Source organism: Micrasema longulum, unplaced genomic scaffold, assembly GCF_059751315.1.
Source record: "Micrasema longulum isolate JH-2025_06_02 unplaced genomic scaffold, ASM5975131v1 h1tg000862l, whole genome shotgun sequence".
Classification (NCBI taxonomy): domain Eukaryota; kingdom Metazoa; phylum Arthropoda; class Insecta; order Trichoptera; family Brachycentridae; genus Micrasema; species Micrasema longulum.
The window spans coordinates 165,944-184,949 of record NW_028278054.1 but is presented as its reverse complement, the minus strand read 5'-3'; the positions used below and the strand labels follow the sequence as shown (position 1 = coordinate 184,949).

At 32.6% G+C, this 19,006-nt stretch overlaps 1 protein-coding gene across 1 annotated transcript in view; it reads left to right on the top strand.

The window, feature by feature from the left end:
- Nucleotides 1–9,196, top strand: part of LOC148278552 (uncharacterized) — a 292,234-nt gene extending 283,038 nt beyond the window's left edge. Inside the window, exons 3-8 of the mRNA XM_088231248.1 lie at nt 4,530–4,911; nt 5,071–5,246; nt 5,351–6,204; nt 6,287–8,063; nt 8,156–8,264; nt 8,372–9,196. Of these exons, the coding sequence (XP_088087374.1) occupies nt 4,530–4,911; nt 5,071–5,246; nt 5,351–6,204; nt 6,287–8,063; nt 8,156–8,264; nt 8,372–8,489 (3,416 nt within the window). The 3' untranslated portion in view covers nt 8,490–9,196. The remainder of the gene's footprint in view (nt 1–4,529; nt 4,912–5,070; nt 5,247–5,350; nt 6,205–6,286; nt 8,064–8,155; nt 8,265–8,371) is intronic.
- Nucleotides 9,197–19,006: the final 9,810 nt, after the last annotated feature.

Sequence of the window (19,006 nt, the reverse complement as noted above, 5' to 3'; positions counted from 1 at the left end):
CATGTGTGCAAGTTTTTGTGTGTGAGGATGCGTGGGTAAGTGAATGGACTGTAGTTTTGGTAGGTATGTGAATATGTGTGCGAGTGTATATGGGTGTGAGAGTGGGTTTAAGGACAGGGTAAGTGTGTGTTTGATACAAGTGAATAGAAACATCTTAAATTTATAATGTAAAAACTACATTTTTATAATGAAACACATTTTTTTACAAATAATAGTTTTTGATTTCTTATTATAAACGTGGATTTACTGCAGTTAAATATATCTATGCTAATAAGAAATACATTATAATTACGCGCTAAGCTAATCAGAGGAGAGGTCTGTGCATAGCATAGTTGATGCGAACTGTTGGTACATGGAAAAGAGATAGATTCGTGAAATATAAACAGAAATTATGGGATGCGATTAAAATCATCCTGGTACCCAGAAATAAAAAAAACACATAAAGCGTAAATTGTAAAACGACATAATATTCGATAAACAAGTTGCATGTAGCAATGACGTAACGTGTGACTACAAATTTTAAGTACATTACGTAATATATTTTTTATCTGCCGCCGCCAAATATGTAGTTAAATCAGCCACTCAACAGCGGCTAGGCTGTTTATTAAATACCGGCATTCACCTGAATGGCTTGGCCGTTTGTTGACTGAATTAAGATAACTCAACGTTCGACGTGCTGGCTGATTGTAAGCTAGCCCTTTGGAAACGGCTGAACCAAAAGCCGCCGTTTCGGTTAAGTTAAAAAATAAAAAAAAATAAAAAAATTACTTGGCTTATTAGTTGAAGGAAGGCTGAATTATTAAGTTAAATAAAATATTAAGTTAAGTGTAAAAACGTTTTTTTTATTAAACTTTAACCCAACCTATCCTAACCTAACTTCACACAACAAAATATATTATAATTAAATAATATGTAGAGGCTAAGCGACGTTCAACCCTTTCGTTAAACGTTCATTCAACGAACGGCCTAGCCATTCAGTTATATGCCGGCATTAAATGAACATCCTAGCCGCTCAGTTCAGTGCCCGATTTAAGTATTTGGTGGCGACATATCTACACAAATAACATCAATTTTTGATGATATAACGAGATCCGAAAAGTTGGAAGAGTGGTAACGACACCCGACATAACAACCCAGAAAAACTCATTGTGGCGTTAAATGAAGACTGGCTAAAATACTGTTAGTTCTCGCTTTAAAATATGTCTAATTCACTTAATGTGCTCCGTAGACCAAAGAATGTGAAAAATTGTTTTCTAAATAATATTTGAGTTGTTATTAAACCGCTCGCCCGCACCCCTTCAAATATCCTCCATTTTTTATGAAAATAAAGTATTGAATTCCTTTCTGATATGACTTGCTCGAATTAGGATTTGAGGGGAAAATAGAATGGTTTTAGTGGCCGCGTTCTCCCATTAATATTAAATTAAAAATTCCCAACATTTTCTTAGAAATTTGGACACTGCCAGTTTTATACTTAGACCAATAAAATGTATTTTATTTCTTGGATAACCTATTTCTTTGATACAGTATGGCGTATTATTACTTTATATTACATTATGTATTTTAATATGTAATTAGTATTGCTTACTTTCATAATGTAGTAATAAGTTCACCACCGACACAAAAACAGGTTTCGTTTTACGCGAAAAACACCTTCCCTCGGAAAATATATTGGTTTTCCCTTTTGAGAATTTTCCTCAAATTTATTATATTAACCCTTATGAACATAATAAAGAACATCTTTATAAAGCTGGGCTTACGGAAAGACTCGAGGAATTTACTTTCATCTTTTTTAATATACAGATATTTTGTGGAGCATTTTCTTCAAATAATTACATTGAAGAGAACTAATATTTTGCTTGTACGAGAAGAGTATTTTTGGTAATAATTTGTAATTTATGCCCAAGGGAGGACTGTGGGACTCACCTAGAAATTACCATTGTCATCTGACTTACTATCGTTCTCCTTAAACTGACCTTACAGTGCAGAAATTGAATCATACATTTCTTGTATCAAAATAATAAATGATTAAAACATCCCAATTGCTGACACGCATGGATATTAAATTATTGACAGCCTGGGAAATAGTATGCTACCTCAAGTCCCCACTAGGAAGTCCGGACAATTCTTAATATAATCAGTTGAACTTTTAGATTAGGCAGTTTGTCATGTAAAACTTTACGCAGTTACTCTCTTAATTCAGCGTGTGATCATGATATCATTTATATACATCGTTTTTCTTCAGTCACCTCCAACTGGTTAGGGGTTCCCATGTATCCGCAAGTTTAAATCCTACAGTGTAAACTACCAATAAATTCGAGAGAACATTATTATCAGTCAAGAAGTAATACCCGTAATTCCTTGTGAAATGGGGATGGGTGCAGATATAACTTGATTATATGACATACAGGCATCATTAGTCCCATGTCCTATCTGAGAGTTTCCACCTCCGTCTCACGGTTCACCTGCGTATGTACTGCAGTAAGCTCCGCACTTCCTCGTGAGCGGGCAGATAAGAATTAATCTGAGTTCATCAGGTCTCATATCGGAGGGTACGTATTGATTTGTCATCAACAGCCGGGATAGATTGAACCACGGACTATGGACGGGAATATCTTTATCGAATAAAAGAACAAAGAAGGGGTCGCTGTTTTTCTCGCCCTCTTACGGATTTATTTGATGCCCGGGATTTTCTTTTAACTGGGAAAACCCTAATAAAGTTTCGACGCATTTCCCCCGTAGTTGGCATAATAAACGATGGCCCACCGTATGAGGCGAATAAACGAAAAGTGTTACGAAAAATAAAACTGATTTTCGAATCATATCGTGTCAACCCTCTTCTACTCTTTTTTTGTACCTACTTGAAAATTGTTCAACTTCAAGAAGTTGTAAGCGTGCGAAAACATTATACTTTACTCCTCTACATAGGAATTTCCTTCAAAATTAAGAAAATATCAACCGACTAACCTTAGATATAAGATCAATGACCAATAACATAGAAAAACAAAATTGTATATTTTATATAAAGAAATAAAACACAACTCTCATTGAATTATTAAAAAATATAATCATTAAAAATTCACGTAAGTTCAAATAAGTTTAAAATATACTGATCACAATATAAACTAATAATTTCACGATAATTGTATGTTAACAATATTTTATGTAAAAACTAAATAATGTTATATGCAACTACTATGGGGAACGGGAAATCAAAATGACATAAACAGACTACAAAGACAGCAAAATAAAATATTAAAGTTAGTATATGACCTACCCTATCTAAGAGCAACTAAAGAACTTTTTAAACAAACTAAGCAATTAAATGTTGAACTCTTCAAACTAGAAACCTTCAAATTAGCCACTGATGTAATTGTTGACAAAGAACTAAAACTTTAAAAAAATTGTACTAAACATGGGCATAATACGAGAATATCAGAAAAATATCATATAAAACCTTCTAAAATGAGACAAGGACAATCGAGACTAATAAACAATGGACTGAAATTATACAATAAATTACCAGACAAAACTAAGCAAAAGACTTTCCCTTTCAAAAGACGTTAAAAATATTATCATTAACAGTAGAATGTGAATTTCAAAAGTAGAAATATTTCGTTAAATGTATGTAACCCGTAAGGATTTATCAATGAAATTTGAAAATAAAAAAATTGCTTTGACGTATTTCGCTCTTTATTTCTTAAAATCTTAATATGTCATTGTTCTTTCAGCGCACTAAGACTGTCACCCGCGCTACAACCTACAACCCGGAGCTGGTGTGGAACACCGCTGAGTCTTAAATAAATCATGTTATATTATTTTTTGTGCCTCTGTTTTCCTATCACGCTCGCCCTTTTCACGGGGCCAGACATTTGTCGATAAGTCTCACAAACAGCTGTAACTTAAATCTAGTCACTCGATATGAAAGACCCAGCCGCGCATACCGAGTCCTTATTTATTCGGTAACTGAGAAAAGGCTTTTTTACGAAGGTGTTAGTTTAGGCTGCGGTTTTGGTGATCTGTGAATATGAGGTTCCAGCGTTCCCTAAATACGTGGATAGCAGTCCTGCCGTGGAGTAAAGCACGCCCGTGTCCCTGTCGTCCTCATGAAAACCGAAGTCATATTGAAAAATATAACCATAAATCGTTTTATGCTTTGTTTTCGCATAAAATTCGCACTGCCAAAGTGTCAAAGATTTTTCCACGGCGGTAAATATCTCTCTGGCCCCACGTAGTCGTAGATTTAAAAATAATATTTAGTTATAAGAATCTTCGCTTTCGATTGAAAATGCTTTTTTTAAATTAATTTAATTGAATGGTTCTAGATGATGGTAGATAAAATATTGGTAACCTTTTTTATCTAACGGGCTAGGGTAAATATGTAAACATTATATTATTTACTTGACGACTATCATTAAATTTATCTTTCAAATAATATTGTATTGCAACAATAACTTGTGCATAATTTCGTAAAATTAAAATAATCCTTTTAAAACAATTCGGCTGACGTAATATTCCTTTTTTTCCAGATTGCTTGCATCTCCAGCTGTATCGTGACTCCAAGGACCGCTACAAGAAGGGACAGACCAAGGCATCTCTCTCTCTCCAACACTTCCTCGGATTCGAGTCCGGCTTTACTCTGGACAAGGAATCAAACACCATAGCCATCATTTGTCAAGACGTCATCGTAGTACTGGCCTTCGACACCAGGGAGAGGCTCATCCAGTGGCAGGTGAAAATATCGGGGAACCTAGGCGAGGGGCAGCAGTACCTCGTGTTGGTGTCGTCCGCCCCGCCCAAGGCTAAGGCCGCTGCTGGTCCAGCTCGTCTGCACGTCCAGGACCACAAGTTCTGCCTCACCTCGGGCGTCCCGCCGAGGCTCATCGGCATCTGGGAGGTCGTCTCTCTCAGGTACCACATTTACAATAATCGAGTTTTAATTTCTAAAATATTTTTGGCTTCATATTATAAAAAAAAAAATATTTAGTGTACCTATCCTTTTTCATCTAAATTCACAAACATATTTTCGCACATGTTTTCGTTATTGACAAAAGGGTTTTCCATTTGCAGGAGATATGGAGTTGTCGAAGGGAGATTTTGTTTCGAAGGAGGGTCGCGATGCGGCAAGGGAGAAGGTTTGCACGTCCTGATAACAGATCAAGGAGAAGAAATTACTCACACGTTTGAGCTCGCGTCCCAAGGAAAATTATCTATCAAAAAACGACCTCTGCTCAGAAAATCATCTAGTAAGATTTTTTACAGTATTTTGAGTACACAGTATTTTATAAATAGTTTTTTATAAAATATAATTTATAAGAACTTTAGATTAATGATATTATTATTATTTCAGACGCAGAAAGTCCTAAGAAACAAATACCATACAGACCAGAAACGAGACTATCCGATCTTACTTCGGCCGATGTCAATCAAATGAATAGAAGTATGTACTCGTACGGAGATGATCATTGTTGTTCTCACGACAACGAAGATATTCAATGTGGCACTACATCTCCATACTGGCCTTCGATGGAATCTCAAACCTGCCAACACAGGGACATCGACAGCAATTATGGCTGCGGAGATACAACTTCCGTCAGTGACATGCAGGACGCTGTCCACAACGAGACATGGGCGGGAGGAGGAGGAACTGTGTCCCTCGAGAGATGCATGAGCTGCATCAGTAAGCTAGGAGCCATGTCACGGTCGTCCACCGTCACGGCCGCCATGACGCCCTGCGCTGGATCGCACTTCCATCCCGCTTGGACGATGGAAAGTGTAAAAGAGAAATCCTCCGACATCAATTCGTTATCATCGCGAAACAGTTCGGGTGGCAGTACAGAATATTCTGTCCCCAGGTTTGTAGCCAATAACGTTACGGGAAATCAGGAAAATATCCCGTCCCAGGTATCACCAACCCCGAATCAAGTGCCAAATTCAAATCATAAAAAGCCCGCAGACCTACCGTTGTGCAACTGCCCGAATTGTCCTCCTGCGAGGCCACCGAAAGCTCTACCATTAAGTATAATTAATATGAACTCCGATGGGCAGTCAAAGACGAAAAAACCGCCCATGCCTTTGCCGCAAGAATCAATGAGCGGCTGCATGTGTCAATATAAAACTTCTCAAAGCTTGGAATTACAAACAAATAATCCGAGAGTTGGACCTTACGAAAATTATGATGTGCCAAAAGTTCATTTCCATGAGGTGAGTACTTTTTTTAATTTACCGAAATAATTTTTACTGTGTAATTTGGTAATTATTTTAACACCGTGATTTATTTCTACAGGGGAGAAAATGTGAAAATAGTAAGGATGTTGTAGGAGCGGGAGAATATTACGATACCCCGAAGAAAATAAAGGAATGTTTGGCAATGGAAAATATGTTTCAGTTGACAAAAAGTAACACTCCCGGTATTATGACATTACGAAAACCTTGTGGGTGTATCCTAAAACTAGGTAAAAAGGCCCCTGTCCCAACCATTATTGACTGCGATGATATGAAACCACCAGATTGTCCCTGCCAACGAGTTACGAACTGGGCAAACAGTTTAATTTCTTTGCCGTATTGTCGAAAAAGCGCTCAAGAAGAAACTAATTTAGCCACAGTTATTCCAAACAACGAATGCAAACAAACTACTGTTAGAACGAAAGAAGAAACTGCATTATATGCAACAATAGATATAACTAAGAAAACTAATAGGAAAATTACTAATACAGACTGTTCGTGTTTATCTGAAGATCCTTCGAGTAACAATGATAATCATTCTGAAACATCTTCAAATTATGTGAACATCGATCCTTCTTCTCTACTGAAGGAAAATAAAACCAATGACCCAGTTTTGGCAAATTACGCCAATTTAGATTTCGCTCATTCCCTAGAATATTACGAAAATGCTAAAGATATGTTAAGAAAAGTCGGAATAACTCAAGAAGAATTAGAAGCTTTAAAAAGTAGTTTGGGTGCTATTCCTCAAGCTAAGAGTGTTAAACCCTTATGCACTAAATGCGGGCATCACCAAATCGAAATGCAACAACATACCACGTGCATTAGTTCAGATACTTATAAAAATGATGATTACTTACTTATGGAACCAGCAGGAAGTACAATAACAAGCAAAACGGCGTGCGAAATCAAACATAAATGTAGTAAAAGCGTATCTGGGTATACACCAATGTCACCAATAACTAGTATAACATCTCAAGCAAACAAAGTATCAGATTTAAAATCAAGAGTAAGTAGATTAATTGTAGAGAAATCAGCAAGTAATCCCACACTTTTCGGACCTCCAGTTGATAGGAGTCGAAAGCGAGCTGAATCGGAGATGAGAATTCCGGGTTCTGCAATGTTGATGATGCTAAATTCCCCAAATAGTCCATACACAAGAAAACAAATTATGGACTCGACAGATAGTATCGAGTTGATTAAAAACCGTAAAAGATCAAGTTCTGCAGATTCTTCTAGGTATTTGGAAGACTTAAAGGAGTTCGATAGTGTGAGTAGTCGAACTACTTCCTCATCATTAGAAACATTACGAAACATATCAATTGATAATCGAAGATCATCATCTCCGTGCATACACCAAGAAACTGAACATTGCGAGGATAACAGTTGCTGCGTAACTGTGCAATACGAAGTTCATTCGACTGATAATCAAGGTGATATCACGCCAAATGGAGTTCCGATTTTAAGGAAGAAAGTTAAAGAAATGGCGCATATCAGGCGCTCTTCGAGTGTCCCCTGCAAATCTGGGCCAAATCGCGATTCTTCAAGCTCGAATGATTCGGGCGTCTCCACGTGTTCACTGAAACACCATGGAGCAGATTTTGCGGAATTCGAATTACCCTTGACTACATCTATGTCAAGTAGGAGACATATACACGCTCTAGCACTGAGACAAACCAAAGGTCCTCATCCGAGTTGTTTGCATTCTTCACTTCCAAGAAGATCTAAATCCTCGGACCCTTTGAGAGATTTGACATTCCATTTCCAAAGAGTAAAAATCCCTGCGAAGTCATCTTCCGCTGAGGCTGAAGTTCCAGTTTGCCCCCCAAAAGCAGTTAAAGGTAATCATAATGAATGAAATATATATACTTAAATATTGTATTATTTGATTGAATTTGTGGCTGATATTTACTAATTTAATTTACTTTTTCAGGCGTTATAGACTCACACAGCTCAAGCAGTGGAGCTTCAGATATGTCGGACTACATTGAGACACTTTCTATGTCCTCGCACAGCTCATCCGATACACCCGAAACTCTAAGGTGAGCACATGATGATACAACAAGATCGGTGTATTATTTTTTCTTAAATTAGTAACTGAATAATTTATAATTTTCTGCATGTCTGAGACGATATTTTGACATTACAGAATCAACCGTCAAGCGACGACAACGCTACGGCCTCGGTCAGGAAAGGAGTATCACAGCATCGATCAATCAATGCTCACCGCTCATCCCACTGACATCAGAATGTCAGGATGGATATAAATAAATAACCCTATATAAGAAACATTATTTATTTATGTGTTAAAATAATATTAGAATCTTCTTTTCCATTATTTTTAGAATATTGATTACACACATTTCTATACATACTGTTGTAAATAAACAAGCGTTGTGATTGGAAAAATTTGTACTGTAGAAGTAAAGTGATTTAGATTTGAAAACTATTGTTAAACTTCTAGTCGTGTAGATTATATATATAATATGTACTATGTAAATATGTAACTATAGAGAAGGGACACCTCGAAGTATTTAACGGTGCAATATTTTATGCCAAATATATTTAAGTATGTATTACCAAAATAATATTTTAAATTGACTCTGAATTATGTTATTTTAATAATTTATCCATGTTGGTATGAGTTAGATTTGTTAAACCTTACGACTTTTCTAAACTTTCATAAAAAAGTTTCCTAGACATGCAAGATTTTATTGCATTATATTTCAGTTACTGGAACCTGTATTATTCGTCTAGTTAATTTTGTTATTTCTAGATAATAAGTAATCACAAAACAGGGTTGGAATAACGTGTACTTTTTTACAATATTCAATTCCAAGACTGAATGGATCTATATTAGATTAATGTAGAAATATCTCCACACTCAGTATAATTTTACACCACATTTAGATTGCATTTTTGTAACAATCATTTTCCCTTCTAACAATTAATAGCCAATTCTAATATAGCATTTTCTAACACATCTGGGATGCAATTGGTGTAAAAAGAGATTTTTTTTCTCAAATAATTGCTAACTAGAAATAATGAAAAAGAGTAAAAAAAACATAATATAATATGTTAATATGAAAACAAATCTATTCAATTTTCAATTAGTAAATACATACTTTAAAAATATGTCGTAATTACTCACGACTCGAAATAATTGCATTTGATATATATATGCTTGAAATATTTCAAGAATTTACGGAGCTTATTGTATTCAATTTATTTTGAGGCATTACGTGTACATATTATGACGCATAGAAAAAACTTTTTTTACACCTAATGCATAATTTACCAACATGGATTATAAAAAGAAAACTATTCCTTTTACGTTTTATACATTATTTCATATTTAGAGTTTTATATAAAAGTAATATATTAATTATTTTTGTTGTAAAGATTCTGAATATATTCAGAAAAATATTACTTATTCCTTTATTTTAAACATTACATTTTTTTTATATATTTCCTTTCATTTAAAAAATAAAATATATTAAGTTTTTCAAATTTTGATATAATACTCTTCTAATAAACAATTCATTTTAATACTACCTACTATTTTTTATCTATTTTGTTTCACTCGAAAAGTAAAATATATTATGTTTTTTTAATTTTGATATAGTACTGTTTTTATAAGCTATTAATTTTGATATTGTCTTTATTCAGTTTTTTTTTTTTAAATCATCATACATGTGTAATTGGAAACATGAGTGGATAAAGTTGTTATGTGACAAAAACAAGAAACAGAGATATATGTAGCTAAAGTTTTGAACATCAATACAATTATTGATAAAATAACACCTTCATTCCCGGTTTTAAATCGGTTTTATGCTACTTTTTGATGGAGTAGAAGGTCTTACGTGAAAGGGCTTGTTACATAAAACCCTCATTTATATTTTTTTAAATTACATTTTTAAAAATTTGCAACATAACACCTTCATCCACGAGTGTCTTCAATGGGGAACTTCAGCCCTACGGGAAATTGGGCATAAAAAATGTTTTCTTGCGCACGTTAAAAAATAGAGCATTTTGTAAGGCAAAGTTTCTTGAAAATGTACGAAAAAAATAATTAAAAATATTTTTATAAAAACGTACTACTTTGAACGACGTCACTGGTTCATATGAATCAACCAATGATAAGAGAGCTGTGAAAGATATCCGGTTTGCTTACAGGCAAAAAATGAGCGGAAGAGAACCTCTCACACGCAGAGTTATTTGAGAAATACAAAACATAAAAAAAACATAGCGCTGATAATTAGATTAATATTTTTTTTTTTTTATGTTTGGCTTAGTTTTATGGTAGATTAGCAAATAAAAAAATATTTAAAATCCCTCAACTTCCTCATTATTATAATTATGATTTCGTTCTTTTAAGTATTTAATTTTAAAAAATGTGTCATATCATAATATGGATATAACTTCAGATTTATTTTCTATTACATATACTATGTATGTTTATTATATATATTTAAAAAGTTGAAATAAACTGAGTTTCGGTTCATATGTGACGGATAATTTTTATATTTTACATACAAATTACTCTAGTCAGTCTTTTAAATATTTTAAAAGATTTTCACTTCAATCACAATGGGTATTTAATGGAGGTACATTTGCCATAAAATATTATTGAGAAATATTTTTAATTAGACGCTAATGATGAAATCTGATGGAAAAGGGCAAATCAGATTAAAAGATAACAGAAAGATCACCAAACAGTTTGGTTCAGGATATTTGGTTTATTGTATGAGGGGTACACTGAAGCAAACATTATATTATCATTAGGGTGTGTTGTCCATTAGTAATAACCGATTTTTGACAGCAATTGAGGACCGTTTTAACAAAGCGAAATATCTACAAAATGTAAATTTTTCAGGAGAAGGTTTTTTCATGTTAAAAATAAAACTATTACGATTTTAAATAAAATAAAAATTACATTTTATAGATATATAAAATCCTTACACATGTACTAAAAATCAACAATGTAGAATCAGTAAAAAAAAAATAATGTTCTAAATTCACAAATATTCACAAAAAAGAAATATCTACATATTGATTTATGTTGGGAATTAAATAAGTTTACTTTTGCATGAAATCATTTTAAACTGTTTTTTTTTGTAAAATTACATGTCTACTGACATATCTAAGTACCTATGTAAATATACACATTTAGGTATTTACCTCCTATATATGTTTTACATACATAAATAGCACAAATAAAGTGATAACAAAATATATTTCAAATAATATTATTTTATTACTTAATAATTATGATAATGATAATTCATACTTCTTTTTTCTTGGCCAAAACATGTTTTGTTTGTGATTTTTTTTCGATTTTAAAAAACTTAACACCCCAAAAAAATATGTAGATATTTCGCTTTGTGAAAACTCTATGTAGTGTAGTTATTTCGTTTTGTAAAAAATTCACGATATTTGAACCGCTACAACTTCCATATATATCGTTTTGTTAAAGTTTTATTTCACCAATCCATAAAGCTCACATGGAAGAACCCATTTCAATAAAAAAACGCATTTGGTTTTTTTTTGAGAAATTTCACTTTGTGAAAACGGTCCTCAATTAGGTATTATGAATAATCAGTTTTTGAGCTTCATTAATTGAGTTTTTTCACAATATCTATTGGGGCATAATCGGTAGGAAATTTATTGAAATGCTTCAGTTCATGCGTAAAAAAATATTGAACAGATGGTTTTGATATGCAAAATAAGATAATTGTATAAAATGAATCTTAAAATCCAGTCATATATATAAACATGAAGTGTTATTTCAATGAAATTATTTACGAAAAAACAACAGAAAAGAAATTTTAACAATGTAAATAGCTATATCAAAAATACAAAAACTGATTAAATTGTTGAAATGTTTTGGATCGTGATTTGAAAGTGTCCCAGTACATACGAGACTGTCCGTGATCACTGTTTTTGGGAAGACCAACAAAACCAGTAGCCAAATGACTATTTCCTTTAAGTTTAATGCGCAACTTGTGCGTGGTATACCACGTTATAACAAATCATTTTAATCCCCTCGTATACGAATCAAATTGACTTGAAAAAACGCCCATCATAAATCACGCCTACGCTTTAAATAATAATCATATTTTCATTTTTATTCATTATTTTATCTATGGTTTTGTCAAATAATCAATCGAAAAATATAATAAATGCACTTTGCTTGAAAATAGACATTACGTCCAGAAAATGGCACTTCAGAGTACTTGAGAATTTGGCCCACCATAATATTAAAACAAAGGACGTTAAAGTATTTATAAAAACTAAGTCTTTAACAGGTTCGATATTGATGATTTATTTTATTATAGGCTAACAATTACTATTACTAGAATAAAGAAGAAAGTCTGATCTAGAGTGTGAATTTATTACAATAACTAGAATTGAGTCCTAAAGCAATTCATATTAATTGAATAGCTTCTTTTAAATTATTTATTTACCTAATTTCTAAATATCTAATTTAAAAATCATTTCATCAACGAAACAAATTTGATTTATCTGAAAAACCCCCATTTTTTTTTATTTGTAAAGGAATTTGAGTTTCTTTTTAAAAGTAAAATGAGAAAATATTTTTAACATAATCGATGTTAAAATTTATAAAGCAATGTTCGTCAAACATGTGGTACTTTTCCATAAAAAGTCTCTGGAAACGATAGTCAAAGAAACATAGTAACTACACTTAACTGATGTATGCCATTTTTTTTGCACTGTAAATTTTTGATGGCATTTTGAGGTGAATTTCTAAATGAATGAAGCAATGGATTTTATTTAGTAATTTTAAAATGTACATATTTATTATAAAACATACTAAACCTATATACTCATTATATTATACGTATTTTTACTATGTAACCTAGACCCATCTATGTATATTATAAATATAAATCCATTAGTTCTTAATACATCATTAAGTGAAATGAATATAAAAACCAGTAATTTATTTTACCTACATACATATAACTACACTTTAAGAGGCTAAGGGAAATGGTTCTGTTTCAATAACTTGCCATCATCACTAGTATAATGCACCATGTCATTCATATTATGTGTAATTTTAGGAGATAAGGTATTTAACAGCTATAAATTTCAAAGTCAAACTTGATACCTAATTGTATCCAAATAAAACTCAAAATGATTGTGGAAACGTCACCGCCCAGTAAAGTAGCAAAAGGAAATATGAAATCACATTAAAAACATTGAGGGGCTGGTGTTGATTCGGAAGGGTAATAACTTTTTATAAGAATAAATAAGTATTTGAGATAATAATGTACCAGAAATAAGAAAACAGTTTTTTTGTCAGAGTGCGTAGTTATTTTTAATGCACTGATGAATATCTGAATAACTTGATTTGTGATTGTGGCACTGTGGCGTCATATTTAAAGTCCGATTGACGCTATTTAATTTGCGAAGCAGTGAGGGCACTTGTGTAGTTTTGCATATGAAACATGTGAACAGAAGTTCACACTAAAACTAGCCATTTGCTAATTTGAGCTGGTCAGATTACCAGTAGTTATTACATAAAGTAATTTCCAATGTGGCGATGTTAAAAAACTGTTTTGGAAAATGTATATAACCACCAATGTATTGGAATAATTAATTCAATAAACTTATTTGGTAAAAATAATAAATAAAATCATATTTTTAATCATTAGCCACATCTTTCAAAGGTCCAATCCGAGTTCAGATGATTGAAAGGACCATCCGATAACTAAAAAGACAATGTGGAGAACTGTTCCCATTTATTATTTTTTGACAATTTTCATCTCAGACCTCAAAGCAAACAAAAAAATTAAAGCTTGGGCAGACAAACTAAGGGGTTAAGAACTTTTTAAAATAGTGTAATATTTTAATTAACATTTCATGTGAAATCCAAAATACTCTATCATATTTAACTTTATTTTTGCTTACACTGACAATTATTTTCTTCTAAAATTTATGTAAAAAAATTCAAACAAGTGCCACGTGAATAAAAACTGCTGCCTGAAAAACATGTAACAAAACCTATGAAATAGATGCTTCAAACATTATTTTAAGCCTCAATCTTCAATTACTTATAAACATTCCATCATCAGCTAAAATTACATCCATTATATTCAAACATTACAATTAGAAATCAAATATTTTTCTTGTGTTCATTGTGATCGAATCGAGCATGTTTATGTAAATATTTTTATGATATCTAATATATTGTATGTAACAGCTGTAAAGATCAAGTATCTGCAATATAGTTAATAACTATGATTAAACATATTATTACAGACTCAATAGATTCAGTTGTAATAAATAAATAAAACAAACATATTTTGTCTTATTTAATACCCCCCAATATAATAAGTACTAAAATTGCCTAAAAATTTGAAATGGACGAAGAATTGTTATTTCTCTCATTGAAACATTTGATATTACATATTTAAAGAAACAATAAGATATTCCTGAAAATATTTTATATGTGATAATCATACCTTCGAAAATTTATTAGTACATTTGAGATTTTTTTATTACTAAATGTAAATGTATACACAAATGAAGTACATATTGATATTCTTTAGTTCTCCACAATTACAATATTGTAGAAATGTAAATAAAATATACTAAACATTGGACAAAGCAAACAGTGATAAATACATAATGATAAAAAGTCAAATGATTACTTCTCCATTTCATTGAAATTTTTGCATAATTCATAATTTTTTTTGTATTCTCATATGATTACTCAGTTTGGATAATTTCAAACAAAACTTTTAATTGTTAATGACTTTGGCCTCCCTACGGAAGGTTCCGGGTACGATTCCCGGTGAGAACTTCTTCTTTCGGTACCAAATCAGGTCCCCCCAGACGTTGGCGATCACTCTAGAGTAGGCATTCCGGTCCTGTTGCAACTGGATCAGCGCCTCAACTTTCTCAGCCAGGAAATCTGCCGCCTTTCGACTCCACGCTTCCTCTTGATCTTCCTCATTGTGATTAGCTGTAGAAGTGCATATTTGCTTCAGTACATGATATAGCCCAGATATACGAGTTTTCTCTGTTTTATTGAGGACTTGACCATCCTCTGTCTCAGTTTTAAATTAAGACTATCACTGCAGAAGAATGATTTCATGCCATTGAATGCTGATCGTGATATCTCTATTCTGCATCTAATTTCCCTATCTAGGTCCAGATCAGAAGTGATTTGACTGCCGAGGTATTAAAGGTTAGTCACTCTCTCGATTGTTTGACCATTCAGTCACAATCCAGCATTATTGTGAGGGTTTCGACTAAACACCATCATCTTTGTTTTAGCCACATTGATGCACAAGCCCATTACTCTATCAGCTTCGTCTATTTTATTAAGGAGTTCCTGAAGGATACATGCGTTGTCAGCCAGCATAACGGTATCGTCAGCATATCTGATGTTATTGATAATTTCGCCGTTAATTCTTATTCCCTTACTTACATCAGAGAGAGCATTCTTAAGGATCTTGTCCCGAGTATAAGTTAAAAATAGTAAGGGCGATAATATTCAATAAATTTATTTATATATGCAGCCTTGTCTCACTCCACACTTAATTGCAATATCTCTCGTTACATTGTGACCTGATCTTACCACAGTTGTCTGCTGCCAGTAAAGATTATTTGTGAAGTTAACATCCTCGTCATCCAGCTGGCACCCCTGTAACAGTTTCAGTAATTCTGAGTGCTTTACTCTGTCTAATGCCTTCTCGTAGTCAATAAAGTAAGCTTTTCTTTAAGTTTCTTTAAGTAAGTCTTTTCGTTGATCTCGACATTTTTGTAGAAGGACATTCATTCCAAATAGTGCTTCACGTGTACCAAAGGCCTTCCTAAATACAAAAAAATCATGTTTACATTAGCCTCTTATTCGAGCATGAATAACTTAAAGGAGACATAAGACTAATGAGTCGATAATCACTACATTTTTTAGGATGCTGTTTTTTAGGTAGTGTGATAAATATTGACTGGAGCCATTGTGATGAAATTCTTCCTGTGTCATAAATTTTGTTAAAAAGTTTAATGACATGATCAATGTTTTCTTCCTGGATAGGTTTTATCATCTCTATAGGGATTTCATCAAGACCACTCGCTTTAATAATTTTTTATGTGGCTATAGCACTTATAGACTTTAGAATAGAAGACCCTGATTTGGGATTGGAAAATTAAAATTTTGTCTATCGTCTGCAAACAGGTATTTTATATATGATTCCTATGTACCTGTCAGTCCATCCTTATCTAGTATTAATTTGTTGTATTTGTAAATTATTTTTAATTAATTTGTTGTATTAGTCGTGATTTACTAAGCTCATCGGTCTACGCTTTCCTTTTGTCACTCTGGATATTTCCTTCACTTTCTCATGCAAATTAAATGCATCATGCTTTGAACAAAGGATTTCTAATTTTGAAATTGTCTCTTCATCCATTCTACTTTAACCTTTTTTTATTTTGGACTTGATTCTTCTGTGTATAATTTTATATTTGTTCGAATCATTTTTATTTTGTCTATGATGTTCCATGAGTTTAAGAATATGATAAGTCATCCAGGACTGTTTCATTCCCCGTTTTCCTCTCTTTAGGTGTTCATTACTGACATATTTTATTATTATTTTGAAGTTGTTCCAGCTCATATTAACATCAATTTCACTTCCATTGTCTGTCAATTGTGCCAATTTCTGGTTTATATCAGACTTCACTTTTTGTTTGACAATAGGATTCCGCAGTTTAGTCAAATCCATATGATTGTTGGGATGTTTTGTTTTAAATTCTTTCAACTTAAGTTGGATATCCTGGTCAGAACCAACGTCAGCTCCTGGATACTTATCCAACTTTGTAGCACGTTTAACACGGTTTTTAAATTTAGTATTACGAGTAATAAGTATAAAGTCGATTTGGTTTTTAACTGGTGGAAGATTATCTCTGATGTCCATTGGTGCTTTCCATGTACAGAGTACGCTTGGGCAGTTTAAACCATGTATTTGTAAAGACTATTTCAATGTCCTGGCATAATTCATATAAACTATCTCTTTTTTGGTTGCCTATGCCAAGTCCATAGTCACCTACTATATGTGATCTTCAACCCTCGCCTACTTTGCCATTAAAGTCACCAAAAACAAGTGATTTCATCTCCTTTTACCGAGTTAAGGATACTTTGAATGGCCTTGTAGAACACATCAACGTCGACATTGTACCTTCTTTCAGATGTTGGGACATACACCTATATGGTATTAATGTTGAATGGCTGGCAGCTGATTTGGAGCAGTATAATTCTGTCATTCACAGTTATGGAGTTCTTAATAAACTTGGTGTACTCTTTTGAAACAAATATTCCGACACAATTCCTGTGGTGTTTATCCTGCGGGTCACTTCCAGAACAGTATATTGTACCTGTTTCATGATGTTGAATACCTGAGCCAGACCACCTCATATCACTGATTCCTGATTCCCGTAATGTGTATGCTACACCTGACAGTTTCCTGCATCGAGTTCTCTAATTAACCTGCAGCATATAGGCTCCTCGCATTCCATGTTCCTAGTCGCATTTAAGAGATCACTACTTTGAGCCAGGAGATTCTTCACACCCCTGGTCCATTTTAGGACCGCTCGGGACTCTGTAGTTTTTGGTTTTCTCTCCTTGGTGATTTCCTGGGAATAAGTGCCGGAATGGTTTCCTGTTGCCTTCTCAGAGGAATTTTATGTAGGGGTTACCTACCCTGAGCTGGATGCTCCCAGTTTTGTGGCGGTGAGAACACGAAAATTAAAGTGACTTTCCTCAAGCCTGGATGTTCTGTACTGTAATTCACCACTGTAATTGGGCCTCCTGGCCTGTTGTGGTGCAAAAAAAATGTTTGTTACATACAATTACTTTATTCAACCATTATGGTATATACTGTGTTTAAGTCAGGATATCTAAATAAAGATAAATCAATGCAATTTTCACACAATACAAATTAAAATCAATATTCCAAAGTGCAATAAGTTATCAAATTTATTTTCAGTCCATCTCTCTTAAAATTTTTAAAGTAAAAAAAATATTTCAACAGGATCAATAAATAAAATTCTAATATAAAATTGAAAATATATTTATTACAATAAAAAAAACAAGTTCATTACTAAAGTAAAAACATATTATAATAATTTTGTTATCAGTACATTACAGTATAATATGGAATATAAAATTTATTTTTAGTACCAAAATGACACATTGGCAAATTATAACCATACATAATTATAAATACAGAGTAAATGGGATATGATTTATTATGTCTTATCTTATTTTAATTTATGTAATATTGTAGTTTAAAAAAGCATATTTTATAAGGTAATCCGGTTGTGGTCCTGTGGCTAGTGTCTCGGACTCACGGACCAAAGGTCCGTGGTTCGAATCCTACTCTACCAACTTGATTCCCATTTGCTAATAGTGAGTTATTTACAACTCGTTGAAAATGGCCTTCAAAATTAAATATTTGGGTAAATCATAAGAACGCAAATATTTCTTTTTTTTTTTAAAAAAAGATAAGTGTTCATATTTATTTTTTTTTTAAACAAATCATTGGGGAAATCAGAAATATAAGACTCAAATTAAAAAAACTATGCATCTTCTCTAAACTTAAAAAAAAATATATATTAGAATTCAAGGAAATTTAGGCAATAAAAACAAAAATGGATATTTTATAAATATGTAATTTGATTTAAAATATTAAATGATATTGAATTCAATGATAATAAATAGAAAAAAAGAAAATATACCGTAGAAATAATTTGATATGAT